Source organism: Clytia hemisphaerica, unplaced genomic scaffold (assembly GCF_902728285.1).
Source record: "Clytia hemisphaerica strain Z4C2 unplaced genomic scaffold, Clytia hemisphaerica genome assembly, whole genome shotgun sequence".
NCBI lineage: Eukaryota > Metazoa > Cnidaria > Hydrozoa > Leptothecata > Clytiidae > Clytia > Clytia hemisphaerica.
In genome coordinates, this window is record NW_027103253.1 from 452,854 (window position 1) to 468,528 (window position 15,675).

Below are 15,675 nucleotides of genomic sequence, written 5' to 3' on the forward strand. Positions count from 1 at the left end.
ATCTGGTCTTTGTTCACTTTCTCAAAATATTTTTTGGTTCACTTTAAACACTTATCTCATTTGCAAACATTCAACTTCGTTGGTTGGTTGAAAATATTGGTATTTAAGACACATCGAAATATTCCTGTAATATCGAACATATTTCATCGTTATTTTTATTTGAAATCTAAGAAGTTGATTATTTTTGGGTTATGTTTCTTTTTATACTTTCTGAAATTATCTGGTACTGCTGCATTTAAACACCTTCTTTCTCAAAACCAGACGGTCGTATTCGATAAAATCGATACTCGATTTAAGTCGATAGATAATCGATAACTAATCAATCGATCAGTTATCGATTAAAATCTATAATCGATAGGCAATCGAGTTCAAAAAAATTATGAATATCGATCAGCTAACGATTACAGATTTTAATCAAAAACTGATTGATCGATTAGTTATCGATTATCTATCATTTAAATCGATGATCGATTTTATCGATTACGACCGTCTGGTCAAAATAGCAGTTACACTACACTTACTCTTTATGATCTATCTGAAATCAAGAAGGAAGATAAATCAAGGTTTTGCTTTAGCCTTCATTTATCTTCTTAAAAAGCAATACACAGCTTTTAAGGAAGACTTAGAGAAGATCTTTGTCACAAATACACCATTAACATTCAAGTAAATTAGATATTTATTCTATGTAGCTACTTCAAACGTACCAGAGGATATTTCAAGTTGGTATAAATGCATTGGATCAGGGAAAACAAATAACACAGTCCAAGAGTACGGTCATATAGCCTCTGATCTCTACGTATTTGGCACACAGGAGAGCGCATATTACGAGAAAGAATGGACATCGAGGCTAAAAAATGATATCGAAAAGACTTACCAAAGAGAATTTCGTCAGGTTTGTAGACTCTTCCGAATCTGTTAGGGAAATTTTTTCCTGCTAAGTTAAAAAAAAAATTCCATATACCACGGATAAATAGATTCGATATTTTACGTGAATAGCCCAGTATTCTAGGACATTCAGACAGTAGATTTTTCACGAGGTCTTTTGCCCCCTCTGCTTTTTGATAACTGAACGGAACATTGGAAGAAGCGAGGATTCGAACTGCGAACCTTTTGTTTGTGGCGCTGACGCCTGGAAAATTCAGTCCGCTCCCAAACTTCAAACAGTCATTCTTGGAGCTTACAATAGGAGAGGACAATATTTATCTTCATCCACTCTATCTGCACCTCTATTCCTCATTTTAAAATGACACGGAGCTTCTTTTAGCCCCCTCCCTAAAGGGAAATCAAGACTGTCCGTCATAAATTTTGATCCCCACTCAGATCCGCCACTGCTATAACCCTAACCCAATAAACACGCCTGTTTTTCACCTAGGTAATCAGTAGCTCACTATGGGGAATTCGGATTGTGATTTTGATCAAAGCAGAACTCTGGCATCAAGTGAATTCAATAAAACATTCATCCGTTAAAACTGGTATTGCCAATGCCTTAGGTATGTAAAGATGGACATACAAAGAAACAAACTAAACCTTCTCCCTCTTCTTTGATAATAAGCATCTTTTACTATGACAAATGTGTCGTCCAGCATGCTAAACTACGAGCTTAAACATTTTTTACATCCGCGTAAACACAGTGTTTTAAAACTCTTCAGTTATTGCCTTTCCATTAAAACTTAAAACTTAAATATTTGAATGGACCACAGGCAAGAAACAATAAAAATTTAGGATATTTATGAAAGTTATGATAGATCTGAAGATGCTCTACCATAGAGTAGAGAGAAAATGTATCAATAAAAACAGTGCTTCGTGTAGTTTGCTTGTATGTTCCACATCAGCCATCTAATGGCTTCCTTCCTATGATTCACCCCTCTTCTAACAATTCAACACTATCTCATCAGAATGAAAAACTGTTAACTTATATCATTTTTCACTCTTCTGACAGGGAACAAAGGGGCAGTTGGAGTGTCCTTCAATATAGGAACCACTTCTTTTTGCTTCGTTAATTCACATCTCACTTCTGGTACGGAAAGACTGAAAAGGTATAACATTTACCACATAGTTTGTGTTGAAGTTACTTCAAGTGAGGGCTAAAATTAAATTATATTGTTTTCAGGCGAATCCTTGATAGAGAATCAGAATCTCAGGCTAAACCACCAGCCGATATTATGTTGCTTATCGATTTGAATAGAGTCGATATTTTATAGCCTAGTTATCTAGACCTTGTTTGGATTGTTTTCATGGTGTCCACAGTCAGCTGGCTTTGCTATCTAAGAACTTAAAAGTAGTAAAATGTAAACATTGCGCGAACCACGTGTCATTAAAGAGAACAATTAAAATCACGTGTCCAAAACAATTGAAACAATCAAAACAATCAAAATCAGCCATATTTGTTTTTATTTTTTATTTTGACATGTGACATTTGTTTTGATTTTGTATCCCGTTACATACAGTACGGTTTGTTTACAAATTTCGTCAGTACTTTTATGTCCCTTTAACCGAGCATTGAAAAGAGCGTGGATTGGAATTACGAGCCCTTCGTTTGGAGCGAGGTATACCTTAGACCACTTGGACATCCATAATTATGAATAAAGTGAACACCTAGTGATTCGTTCGTTTTTTCACCATTCCCTCCCCCCGTCTCTCACTTCTTTTCACGAATATCTCAATCGTCAATACTTTTTCTCATTGATTTTCCAGGAGGCATCAGAATTACATGGATATATTACGTGGATTATCGTTAGGACAGAACGAAGGGTTTGACATCACGCTGGCGTTTCATCATGTCTTTTGGATGGGTGACCTCAATTATCGCCTTGAACTTGAGGAAAAGGTATGGCTTTGCTCGATTTAGCACATTTTTACGAAACTTACTTGTTCTCAACCTTTTCCTAATAGTGTTGATATCACACTTTCTGGAAATCATTGTTATGGCTGACAACCAAAGACTGCTTTGGTCATACTTTATAACACTTCTCAAATGTCGCTTCCTTTGAATGGCCTGAAACGATCAACCTACTATCTTGAAATTTCAAATAAAACCCAATTTTTCATTCTACTGGCTGCCAACAACTCTCTCATTTACCTTCTTCTAAGGAATGCGAAATCAAGTTCAATATTCACGCCTGCTCGATAATTCGCAAGTTTTTTGAGTTGGGAATCGTTGACGTTATTGAAGGAAGGGCACAATCATTTTTATTCTATTTCGGGGACACAACCGAAAAAAAACTTACTTATGGAAAAATAATTAAACAAAAGTTGATTCACATCCCTTACAATAAAAGGTTTTTGCGCACAACCTACTCACATACAAGCTCTCTTGTAGACACTAAAAAAACTTTCTTTTCCACAGGATATTCCCATGATTATTAAGATGCGAATGACAGGTGATCTGCAAGGTCTCTTAGATCATGATCAACTCATCAACGAAATGGACAAGAAACAAGTATTTATCGGGTTCAGTAAGTTAGGATATAATTTTGCTATGCTTCAGTTGGAGTTTGTTCAACAAACAATCTTGTCTTGATCCAGTAGTACGCAGAGCTCTATTTCTTTTCTTTTTCCTTATTGTCATTCGTTGACGCGCGTTTATTCCAGGGAATTCTACAAAGAAAACGCGAATATTTCTTCGGCTAACCTTCGTCAAATTAGCGAGTACCTCACCAATAACCAGGATATTACATTCTGTTACTGCGTAGAAATACAGCCGTGGCGTCTTGTACAGGCTATCGTCAAACACGAATTTTAAACACACATATATATTCTATCCTGGGAAAAATCAAAATATAATAGCCGCATTCTTTTTCACCGTCCAACATATTCTATCCTGCTACTTCTCTTCTCTTTTAAGATGAGACGGAATTACAGTTTGCACCGACGTACAAATATAAGAAAGGAGATCGTTCAGTGTACGACTGGAGAAAAGAAAAGCGAACAGAGGTTTACCCCCTTATTTTTCATCTGGGTTACAAGACCGGAATGGAGGCCCTTCAAGTTTTTTTGATGAAACAGGCGGAACAACCGTTAAAGTGAGATGAAAAATGAGATAAAATTTGCTAGGAATTTGAGAGAAAAAAATCTCAATTGCTCAAGTCTCCCCGTCTCCCCGTCTCCCCGCTTCCGCCGAGCCTATGAAATAATGAAATATCAAATTCATATTCCAGACTTGTTAACCCTTTGAGTGCCAGGGTCCTTTTTTCTAAGTTTTTTTTAAAAAATCGCTAGTTCAAACTTTAAGGGCTTATATCTCCTGATCTAGAAGGAATTAGAAGCTCGTATATAGCTCGTTGGATAGCTTAGAGTCTCTTCTTTCTTTTGGGCGCCTTCGGCGCCGCCCGATTTAGGAAGGGCGTAGTCTGAATCGCAGACCTCTACAAAACCACAGGTAGTATAGGTCTGCTTAATGATCTACCAACCGCTTTCCGGTTCGCAAAGGAAATCTTGGCGAGTAATTTGATTGACATTGATGTGCGCGCAAAAACGATCGTTTCGAACGTTTTCAATGGAATGTTTACATTTGAAATTCGAATCCCAGACCAGAAAAACAAAACAGAAAAAAGATAAAAAACAATCTGATGCCCGCATTATGTACAGTCTGTAGATTTATTTTTGACTTTTGCTTTTATAAGATATCTGGTCTGTAAATTTATCAAAACTTTTCCATCAGCTCTTCGGTCGAAGTTCAAAAATACAAATATGAACACAAAAGTGAAAGAAAACAACCAGAAACACTCCAATCTCTTCAAAGAATTGAAGCTAAGTACCTGAAAAAATACAAAGGCCACACAGTATTAAAAAGTGAAATGCCAAAGCTGAAGAAAAGTTCTTTGTTTGTTTTAACATTTAAAGGCCCTTGTTGAAGGAACAACAACACTTCCTTTTGTAGAATCATAAAGAAGTAATGTCAGAAATATTCAATATGACCCCCAAAATGTACTGTATATACATAACTAGAATACCTTGAAATAATCTGCAACATATCTGTAGAACTGACAAAACAATTATCTGGAGCCAAAGTGATCAACGAATCCAGTGTGGTAAAAAATTATACACTCATGCAAGTCCAAATTAAAGCATCAAAATGTAGTTTTATGAAGCAAAATTTTGTTGGTGCACACAGAAGATACATTAGGGCACTTAAATTCAATAAATCTAATTTCTCATCTTTTACAAAATCTCCACATTAAACAAAAAAGGAGGAAGAAAAACAAGCAAACTTCCTTCCGCCTACTTTTTTTCAAAATCCAAATATATTTTCCAATCTATGATTTGGTGCCTCACAGAAAATTTAAACATTACGTAATGTTATATTTGTAGACACTCGCCAGCTAAAAATGTCTTTAGCCGTATATCGGCTAAAGGCGGCAAATCTCTGGACAAAGGAAATATAGCTTATTAAGCATCCTCTATAAGGAGCACGAATCCGTTAGTGGATGCCAGCAGCCTAGGAAGGGCGTGGTGGGCGGCGGCCAAGGGGGGGGGGTAGGTTAGGGAATTAAAGCAGTCAGGCCCGCTGCGCGGACCTGACTGAACTGATGAAAAGGTGCCCAGTGGTAAAATTTCAAATCAATTCACTAGAAGACAGAATTAAGTAAAACAGGGCCAAATTTGGAGGTTCTTGGATCACTCGTTGACCAAAAATAGTCAAAAAACGGTCAGAATCTCAAAAAAGTGAATTTTTGTCAATTTTTTGCATTTTTTTGACTTTTTTGCTTAAAATTTCGCTGGAAAGACTCACTTTTGAATTTTTTTTTGCTTGACCATAAAGGACAATCTAATTCCTACGAGTTCGACCAAAAATAACGATTTCTAACTCAAACTGGGCATTACAGGAGGGCTTCGCCCTCCTATATAGCCCATGTCGTATATATACGACATCGGCACTTAAAGGGTTAACATCATAGCTTATTAAAATATATTTTCCTTTTTATCTGCCGGATCTCAACTTTTTTTTGGTATTTATATTTTAAGGTTCGAATCAACGTGCCATCGTGGTGCGATCGTGTGTTGTGGCGCTCTTACCCTGACGTTCCTTCTTGTAATCTCACTTATGGTACGTTTAGAGTCTTTTGTTGATTGTTGAAGGCTTTTGTGATGTTGCGGGTTTTTTATTCTAAACGTCAGCATCTAAGTTTTTGTCAATGCTTCAATTGTGAAAGTACTGTGTATTTTGACGATCAGCTGCCACAACTATGTTTGGTTTTAACATACCTTAAGGGAAGAAATTTTTGCGAGAAGAAATTTTCGCGGAATTTAATTTCGCAAATCAGAGTTTCAAAATGGCAAATTTCGCGGAATTTAATTTCGCGAATGAGCCGATTTCAAAAGTTTCACGAAATTTAATTTCGCGATTGAGAAGAAGTTATCAACTTAGATTAACTTTTAAGCATCACGGAGTTGTTTATATTTGTTTATATTTGATAAAAAATACACGTTATAATGCTTAAAAATCAATTGTGTCCATCTTTTTTGGTAACACCTGGTCAAAAACAACGAAATAAAAGAAGAACAAAAAAAAATCGAATTTCGCGGAATTTAATTTCGAGATTTAACAATTTTGGTGTGTTTCGCGGAATTTGATTTCGCGAATTCGCGAAATTAAATTCCGCGAAAATTTCTTCTCGCGAAAATTTCTTCCCTTAAGGTATTGTACAGGAGAGCGGTTCGAGTCATGGAGACTATTGTATATATAATCAAAAATATGGTTCTAACATCCAAAATATTTAGCAAGGCATAATTCGTTTCAAATGTATATCAGTATTTTCCAATGAAGCTAGTTGACTTTCTTTTGTAGGTTGTTCGGACAGTATATACACAAGTGATCATTCGCCTGTATTTTCCACATTCAAAGTCAGTACAGTTGCTCCCAATCCTACCGCCATTCGTAAGTCATCTATCTTATATCAGTTTTGTGTTTCTTTTGAATTTAGTTGTGTGAGAAGCGTAATAAAGAATTTTTCAGACATTTTTCTTCACTTTTTCATTTTGGAAGTATATAGAGTAATAACATCATTTGCCTGAGCAATGGGTCTTGAAATAACATCATTTGCTTGAGAAATGGATCTCCTAACCAATAAAATCAGGAGAAGAACGATCAGCTGACCTTATTTTACATATGTTTTTTTTTTTTGCAGAGGAGAAAGTTTATTCAGAGAACGATATGAAACTTGCTTTCTTCAGAGTGGAAGCGAAGGTATTTGACACTCAATTCTTCCGTTGATGATCATTTATAAATTTATTTCGCACGGATAGCCTAGATATCTTGGACTTTTAGACAGTCTTTCGATCCACTTGAACTTAAAGAAGCGGGGATTTGAAACGAGAACCATTCGGCCATTGCTCCCTTAGATTCATAATTCATCGCTCTCTATCTCGCTAGACGATACTTTTCCAGTGCTTTAGGAAGCTTTTTGACATTAGGGGGGGCTGAGGTTTAGTGTCATCGCGAGGGGTCACCATGGCTAGGACAGGGGGTCGGAATTTTGAATATTTAAGTTTAAGATGGCCGGACAATTTATTGGAAACAGCTCCCTTCCTCCCCCCTCCCGGTTGCTACGGCACTATATCTTTGGAGAGTTCTGAACATGTTTAAATCTAGGCCTAGGGTACAAAAATTACAAAATACAACTTAAAGATGATAAGGCAAAATCCGGGGGGGGGGGGTACAAGGGTTGCGAGCTGACGGGGGTGGGTGCCGCCCGACTTTCGACCCTCGGACCCTTACCAGGACTATAAAGGAGAAAACAAAGGAAAATTTTGTGAATTTTACGACCCTTACTGGGACAAATTTTACCAATTTTGACCAAATTTCGATCTTTCCGGGGGTTAAAAGTTGAAATTTTTCTATTTCTTCTACCCTTAGTGGGACTGAAATTTGATTTTCTAATTTTTCCAACCCTTAGCGGGACTTTGGAAATTCAAAAAAGGTACCCTTAAGGGCGGCACATACCGTACCCTCCATTTGCCTAAGTACCCCCCCCCCCCGGGCCACAATTCAGTTTTGTGTTGATTGATTTCCCCGTTTTCCAGGTAGCAACGAGAAGCACTTCCAAATTCATGCTCACCTTCAGCTCAAATTGTCTGGAAAGTAAGACATTTTGTCCTTTATTGCTTTGTGAGAGAAAAGAAAAATTCTTTATCATGTATTGATCAATGAGGATCTCCCAATTCTTCTTGCACCAAACATTTTAAAATGTTCTAGTTTCTGAAATTTGCGAAAACGGTATCTAAACATCACACTTGAAGGTCAGTTATGGTTAAGACCTTGAACCTGAATGAATTCACATGTTTTCCAATAATGCCTCACAAAAGATAAACCTTTTCTTAGAAAAGATTGGCAGAAGCCATTGCAAAAGAGGGGCAATGCATTTAGTTTAGATGGCAAACTTTTTGCCCGTTTCAATTCACAATTTAGTAGAGCAAAAAGTAAGCCGTCTAAAGTAAACCAGAGCTAAGTGAATGTTTTCTTAACTTTTCTTTAGATGAAGTTGAGAGCAAACAAAACAGTATAGACAGCCACAAACGACAACAAGAGAGTTTAATGAGGAGGTCTGGGACGAATGATGCAACTCTTCACCATTCTTATCCGTGGTGGACTAAAAGTGATATCCCTGTGGTATGAAAATTACTTTGCTTTTCACTTAAACATAGGCCCAGACTTCTGCTGAAAAAGTTCCTCTTTTAGGAATTTATCTATGGAGGCTTGCGATTCAGACTAGGTAGACCCGAGTTCACTGCGAAAACAATTTCGGCTTTTTTAACCATAGAAATGTGTTACTTCACACAAAGTTAAGACAATTTTCACCCTATTGGAGACATTGCATTCTGTATACCTTTTGGCGATGATAAGGGTCCATCACATAAATCGTTTTCCAACTTCTTAGAATAATAGAGATCAAATCCCTTTATAAAGAAATTAAGGTGACCATGTTGTCTACTTTATTTTATCTTCGGAAAGCGTTTTAAACTTCTCTTAATTTATCAACATATTTTGTCGATACGCTTGTACCATTTTTATCCGAGCAATGTTGGAAACTTTATAATCTCATTACCACAAGTACTTTTTTTTGTATACTTTGTAGCTGAATCCTGTTCTCAAAGATCCATACTACTTAGAAACTCAGCATTTATTGATTGCCGTCAAAGGAGAAGATCAAGAATCTTATGGTGAGCTGCTTTCTGATTGGTTGAGATCAAACATCATTACCCAGTAAAACCATGTTGAAAATTTCTAGTATTTAATGGTATTTCTGTCTCGATCTTCAGTAAATTCGTTTCTGTTTGCGGTTTCTTACTTCTGTAAAAAGCTGAAAGCCACGTAAAGGACTTTTAATTTGAGGACAGAATCGCTTCGAAAAAAATGCTGAGATTACGAAAACAACCCAGTCGTTAAAACGAAAAAAAAAAACAAAAAAAAAACAGGGTGCTTTGATCTGGTTGATTGTTTCATTTGACAATGGAATGTCTTCTTTAAAAAAGTATATAATGCAGACCATGAATTTAGAACACTTTGACGTTAGAAATGTCGAGTAAGAATCAAAAAGAACGGTTTGCATTTGTTGATGGTTCAAGTAAATAACTTGCATTGCTTTGGCAACATCAGTAAGCAGCTTCGTATGTATAGAGATCGGCTTTAACAGTGCCACAATCATCCGCAGAATATATGGCAAAAATAGAATTTCGCTCCCAATTTAAAAATTTAGTTTTTAAGTGCCTTAACTTGAGTTATAAAGTAGAGTTTTAACTCTGAGTTTTAGCATGAGACTTAAAACTAAGAACCTTAGGATCAGAGGATCCAAAGACTTGGGAATGGTTCCACTAGGCTGGAAGCCTTCCAAATCGAAATATTCGATTAGATAAAGTAGCAAGCCTGAAAATGTCTTTCTCGCCCGAGCTTTTAATTCTGCAAAATACTAAAATACTTAGAAATGTCTAAATATCCTGACCATGATTGTAGCCCAGAAATATAATGGATATCTCAAGTCCATTTTCTGTACTTTAGGAGAATGTGTTGTGTCCCTGAAGTCCTTTCTCAGTGGAAATGAGCAAGTATGCAACTGTCCATTGACACATTTTGGACTGGAGACTGGTACACTGCAGTAAGTACTGGTGTCAAATCTTTTTACGTGATTTCTACCTTAGTCTCTCTGCTTGAGTCAAATCTCAGAGTGATTTTTTTCATAAAATGGCGTATTTTGCTCTTAAATTTTGCCTTTATTCGAATTATTTTAGTTTTTTGAGTGTGTTTTTAGCCAATTTAGAGCTCTAGATTTCAAATTTTTTTCCCTCGGGCCCAACCATGGTTGGGCCTCCTTCTGAGAACGAACTCATCTATTTTATTATTTCAGTTTTGTAGCGACAATGAAAACACCACAGAATTTGTCCTATCAACCGTCCATACAAAAACAAATTTATAGTAAGTGAAATTTTTGACGTCAATCATTGATATTACGTTGAATAAATATAAACTCTAAATTTTGCTATAATATAATATAAGGTTGTGTTGACTCTCAACTCGATCAGGTTGACGGGGCTAAGTACAAGCACTATATACTTACAACTTTATTCTTTGATACGCCATGACGTGAGTCTCGGGTGAAAAAAGGTGCACTATGGCCACTAAAGATGAATTATGATTGAATTATATTCATGATATGCACCATTGCAATGTCTTCCACGGATCAAATAGCTGATTGGTTGGAAGTTACGTATTGACTGATTTTACGTCACTTACGTTACGTATTGACTGATTTTACGTCACTTACAACCAATCAGCTGTTGGGTCTGTGATGTAATGTCAAAAGGTACATAAACGACTTTCCATTGAGTAAAAAACTTTATAAACTTATAACCACTTTAATGACAAAGATGATTTTGAAGTTGCTTTTGTTTCTTTTATTTCCGTTTTTTTTAGGTTTGATCAAAGTGGAAGATGACGAAAATAACAAAGGAGGTTTGGTTACTGTTTTTAATTTCATTCGGAATATTTTTTCAGTGTTTTCGTCAAACTTAGCAGAATATCAAACACTTATTCTTCTGTCTTTTGATATCAGTTGATTTCAATCGTTTTGTCTGTCAATTCGTTTTTATTTATGTAAGCTTCAGGGCTAAGTAAACTCCTCCTTTATCATTATCAATGTCGTTTGGTTTTCTAGATACCCTTGGTAAACGTTCAAAGACTCTTGACAGATCGACCATTGTTACTAAAGGTATGAGGCTTTCTTCAGTTATTTTTATGAACGTTTTTTGATTTGATTGAAAGTCTTAAAGATATGAAATACATTTGAAACTGTCTAATTCGACGTGCTTATCCCTTATTCGATGAAAGTCCAATCCCCCTTGAAAGTCGAACTAGAGAGCCTCAACTGTAGACTCAAAAAGTCTATAAAATATAAACCTCTCTTTCACCTTACTATCTCTTTCAACCATGATTTTTGGACCTACCCCGGTGGAGGTCCTATAAATTAACCTTGGTCCGTTCGTCCGTTCGTTCGTTCGTTCGTTCGTTCGTTCGTTCGTTCGTTCGTTCGTTCGTTCGTTCGTTCGTTCGTTCGTTCGTTCGTTCGTTCGTTCGTTCGTTCGTTCGTTCGTTCGTTCGTTCGTTCGTCGTCGTTCGTTCGTTCGTTCGTTCGTTCGTTCGTTCGTTCGTTATTAGCTTTCCTCATGATTGGCTCGTTAGTTTTTTTTGATTTTTTGCACAAAGATGCATAACTATAAACCCTCGAATGTGACGGAGCCCGATTTTCAAAAAAAAATTTGGGGGCAAATTTGGGCCAAAAAACGGCTAAAAAACAGGGTTTTTTGGACTTTGTGAAAAATTAGGTCGTTAATTTTTTCTGATTTTTTGCATGAAAGTAGGGTACCATCGTAGGTAAAAGATGGCTTAAGCAGATTTTTGCAAAAAAATTTTGTTGGCTCAAAAAACGCATGTTTATCTATAAGAATCACTATTAATTAGCATACATCAATGTTCTTAGTCAAATTACTCAATTTTTTTATGAGATAGATGCTTTTTTTGCTCAGGAGGGCTTACTTTTAAAGAATATGTGTGTTTCGACATGAAATTTTGGTTGCTTGGCGTGTTTTTATAGAAAAACTGGCCAAATTCGATATTTTTTTATAAGCACATTATCAATTACTTAGGTATTAGCTTTTTTCGAGATTGGCTCTTTCATTCTTTACGATTTTTTTAACAAAGATGCATAACTATAAACCCTCGAATGTGACGGAGCCCGATTTTCAAAAAATAAATTCTGGGGCAAATTTGGGCCAAAAAACGGCTAAAAAATGGGTTTTTTGGACTTTGTGAAAAATTGGATCATTGATTTTTTCTGATTTTTTGCAGGAAAGTAAGGTACCATCATAGGTAAAAGATGGTTCAAGCAGATTTTTGCAAAAAAATTTTGTTGGCTCAAAAAACGCATGTTTATCTATAAGAATCACTATTAATAAGCATACATCAATGTTCTTAAAATTACTGAATTTTTTGATGAGATATGTTTTTTTGCTCTCGAAGTCTTGAATATGAAAGAATATTTCAAGAGCATGAAATTTTGGTTTCTAAACGTGTTTTTTATAAGAAACAAACAACTAATTTTAATAGATCGTGACTATTTGTGTTCTGAATGATTGTTTAATGGTCACGCTTATGTAGATATCAATTGTGTTAAATGCATAACCAGGTAGGTCCATAAAAGTATCACTTGTTTTCTCATTAGACATGACCATGGTTCCTCTACCAGTCATGGACCGTTCAAGCATTCAACAAGTCGACCCTCAAAATCGAGTGGTCGAAAACAAACGTGTCTCGATTGCTGACGTTTTGAAAAGGCAAAGTCTTGGTCTCGATAACCCAACTTTACGAATATCAATGGATGACCCGGCAAATGGACCTTGTCTCATTCCGACGCCCGCGCCCGCACCTGCCCCTGTTTCACACAATAAACCTGTTTTAATTAGAGAGACAACGAGGGACGATTCAAATCCACCACCACCACCGCCCTCTTCCAAAACGGAAAAACCGCCCAATAGTACCGCAGAAGAAACGCCTCCCGCTCCTCCAATGCGCGTCCATTCAATCGAACGATCAATCGATGAAGGAGAGGACAGAGTGAATTCTGCTCCTAAGCTACCTCCTAAGAAACGCCTAACTCCTTCCAATAGCTCGTCAGGTATACTCTTAAAGGATTCTTTGGTCTACAAGTTTAATAAAAACTAACCTTTTTGTTGCCCCCTGATTTCCAAGCTGTCTATCGAATTTAACTCTATAATTTGTAGTTGTTTAGTGGTTCAGCATTTTCCGTTATTGAATCTTATTGATATTTTCATATTTAACAGAAGGGGTATCGTCGCCAACGCTTCCTCCATCCGTCTCACCTTTCCGCGGGTAAGTTATGTAGTAGCTAATCTCACTTTAGCTCTCAAATTTTCTCTACTTGCCACCATATTTGATCAAGTATTCACATACATGCGTCACTCTTTGTTCTTGTGCTCCTCAGAGAAATTAATCGATTCCATTTGGCGAACAACGTTGATTTAACGTTGTATGGACGTTGAAACAACATTGTTTGCCAGCTGGAAAGTGACCCTAAAGTTTAAATAATATTCGGCCAGATTAGCAGGTGTAAAACGGCTATTTCTCCGTTCTTTTTTTGCAGGCAATTACCAGTGTTTGACGATGATGTAAATTCGGTGAGTTTATCTGTATTTTGAATTACTTCCCATGGGGAAAGGGCGATTCCATTTTATATCCATACGGGATGGACGAACATTTCCAGTAAAGGGAGTATAAGATTTCTAGTGGAAGGAAGGAGAATTTTATTATTAAGATTCTAAAATTTCTAGGGGGACTAACTTTAGTTCGTCCACCCTCACGCGAATTGTGTCATTTTCCAGGGGTATCCGCACATTTTTAAGAATCTTTTTTTGCCTTGAAAAGGTTCGTCCAACCCCCCAGTGTGAAAATTTAATGGAACAGCCCAATGTCTTAGAATAATCATTCTTCAAGAAGAAATCACTGAATCTGACACCTTATTACTCTTTAAATTTTATAATTTTTAATTTTTTTTATCATACCGGGTGCGCCACAAAATAGTTTCTTTCAGGTGGTTTTTTTCGACATCTAAAAATTTAAGAACGAATCTTTTTTTATTGAAAAGATGAAAGATTTTAATTTAAATTTTGATGGGTCATTTATTAAATTTGGTTCATTAAATCAAAAGTGCTCCATTGAATAAAAAAGTCACTTTCAAAAAGTGCAAGAAAACGTTCGAAATCAGCCTATCAAATTTTTATATTGTCGCGATAGCTTTTGCACAAATTAGAAACAAAAAAAAGAGAAACTTTTTTAGTGGCGCACACGATACATCATCACGTCAATACTAAAATTTAATGCACGAAATGTGTTCTCGTTGTCATTTTTGTTGTAATTGCACATTTCTTTTTCTCAGGACAATGATCCGGCCCCTGTACCAAAAAGAAGGGTTAAGAAAAAGGTACCCAGTACTCTTTTATGCACCCATACACTTAATCGTTCGTTCGTTCGTTCGTTCGTTCGTTCGTTCGTTCGTTCGTTCGTTCGTTCGTTCGTTCGTTCGTTCGTTCGTTTCATTCGTTCGTTCGTCGTTCGTTCTTCGTTCGTTCGTTCGTTCGTTCGTTCGTTCGTTCGTTCGTTCGTTCGTTCGTTCGTTCGTTCGTTCGTTCGTTCGTTCGTTCGTTCGTTCGTTCGTTCGTTCGTTCGTTCGTTCGTTCGTTCGTTCGTTCATTCATCATTCATCATTCATTCATTCCACTTGTGCTTTTGATAAAAAGGAGCAGGCTCGAGCTATATGTATAATAAGCACATGAACAATTTCAAAATAAATGGAACGCTAATATATTGCATGTTAGAATTCGAAATTCATTTACCAGAAAGTACTTCAAAAATAACATGTAGCACTTCAATTTACAATTTTCTCTATTGTTTTGTACATAAAAATCGAGCCTGAAAATGATAAAGCGTTTGTTTACATTCTTGTTGCCAGGCCAACGAGATTCGTGATTGGTTAGTTTCAATAAACTGTGGACAATACTTTGACGCAATGATCAGTAATGGTTATGATGATATGAGTTTTTACCATGCGTTGACAGTTGAAGACCTCCATGAAATCGGTATTTCAAATGATGCGGATCGAGTGAAGGTTAGTGTTTTTGAATGCTTCAAAATGAGAAAAGTACCTCTTTAACTCGCTAATGATTGATTTTGTGTGTTCAATAAATACACAATCTCTTGCATCTTCTTAGTGAGTTGAACTACAGTGTTCGTTTTCCCTGTAAATAATCAAATCTAATTGGCTGGAAGGTACATCACGTGACCTAAAATATGAATTTAAGTATAAAGATTACGTTTTGTCTGAATTTAAGAAATACAATGGAGCATAAATCGATTCAACGCGAACAAGTCGTTGGAATTATGAATCTATTTCTTTAGCTACTGTATTCTCACTGGTTTACTGCTCTCGTCATTTGTTCTAGATCGTGATGAATGCTCAGAGTTTGGGGATGAAAGACAAAGGCTTGTTTAAAGTATGATAATGGTTCCTCACGTAAAGCAAGTGGGTGAGATTCCTTAAAATGCTTCACCGTGATTTTTCACTTCATGCTGACTCGATGTCGGTTCGGTATATACTGCTCACTATGCAGTCT

At 36.4% G+C, this 15,675-nt stretch overlaps 1 protein-coding gene across 2 annotated transcripts in view; it reads left to right on the forward strand.

The window, feature by feature from the left end:
- Positions 1-15,675, forward strand: part of LOC136798230 (phosphatidylinositol 3,4,5-trisphosphate 5-phosphatase 2A-like) — a 48,594-nt gene extending 32,919 nt beyond the window's left edge. The window contains exons 16-37 of one of the 2 annotated variants that reach the window (XM_067054811.1): positions 690-892; positions 1,373-1,490; positions 1,940-2,036; positions 2,695-2,827; positions 3,347-3,455; positions 3,845-3,933; positions 5,965-6,046; positions 6,788-6,877; positions 7,128-7,186; positions 8,023-8,080; positions 8,475-8,608; positions 9,075-9,159; positions 9,995-10,091; positions 10,341-10,408; positions 10,907-10,945; positions 11,148-11,201; positions 12,711-13,163; positions 13,330-13,378; positions 13,650-13,683; positions 14,442-14,486; positions 15,015-15,170; positions 15,505-15,675. In XM_067054811.1, coding sequence (XP_066910912.1) covers positions 690-892; positions 1,373-1,490; positions 1,940-2,036; positions 2,695-2,827; positions 3,347-3,455; positions 3,845-3,933; positions 5,965-6,046; positions 6,788-6,877; positions 7,128-7,186; positions 8,023-8,080; positions 8,475-8,608; positions 9,075-9,159; positions 9,995-10,091; positions 10,341-10,408; positions 10,907-10,945; positions 11,148-11,201; positions 12,711-13,163; positions 13,330-13,378; positions 13,650-13,683; positions 14,442-14,486; positions 15,015-15,170; positions 15,505-15,561 — 2,309 coding nt within the window. In that variant the 3' untranslated portion in view covers positions 15,562-15,675. The remainder of the gene's footprint in view (positions 1-689; positions 893-1,372; positions 1,491-1,939; positions 2,037-2,694; positions 2,828-3,346; positions 3,456-3,844; positions 3,934-5,964; positions 6,047-6,787; positions 6,878-7,127; positions 7,187-8,022; positions 8,081-8,474; positions 8,609-9,074; positions 9,160-9,994; positions 10,092-10,340; positions 10,409-10,906; positions 10,946-11,147; positions 11,202-12,710; positions 13,164-13,329; positions 13,379-13,649; positions 13,684-14,441; positions 14,487-15,014; positions 15,171-15,504) is intronic. The other variant, XM_067054820.1, reaches the window with a different exon arrangement.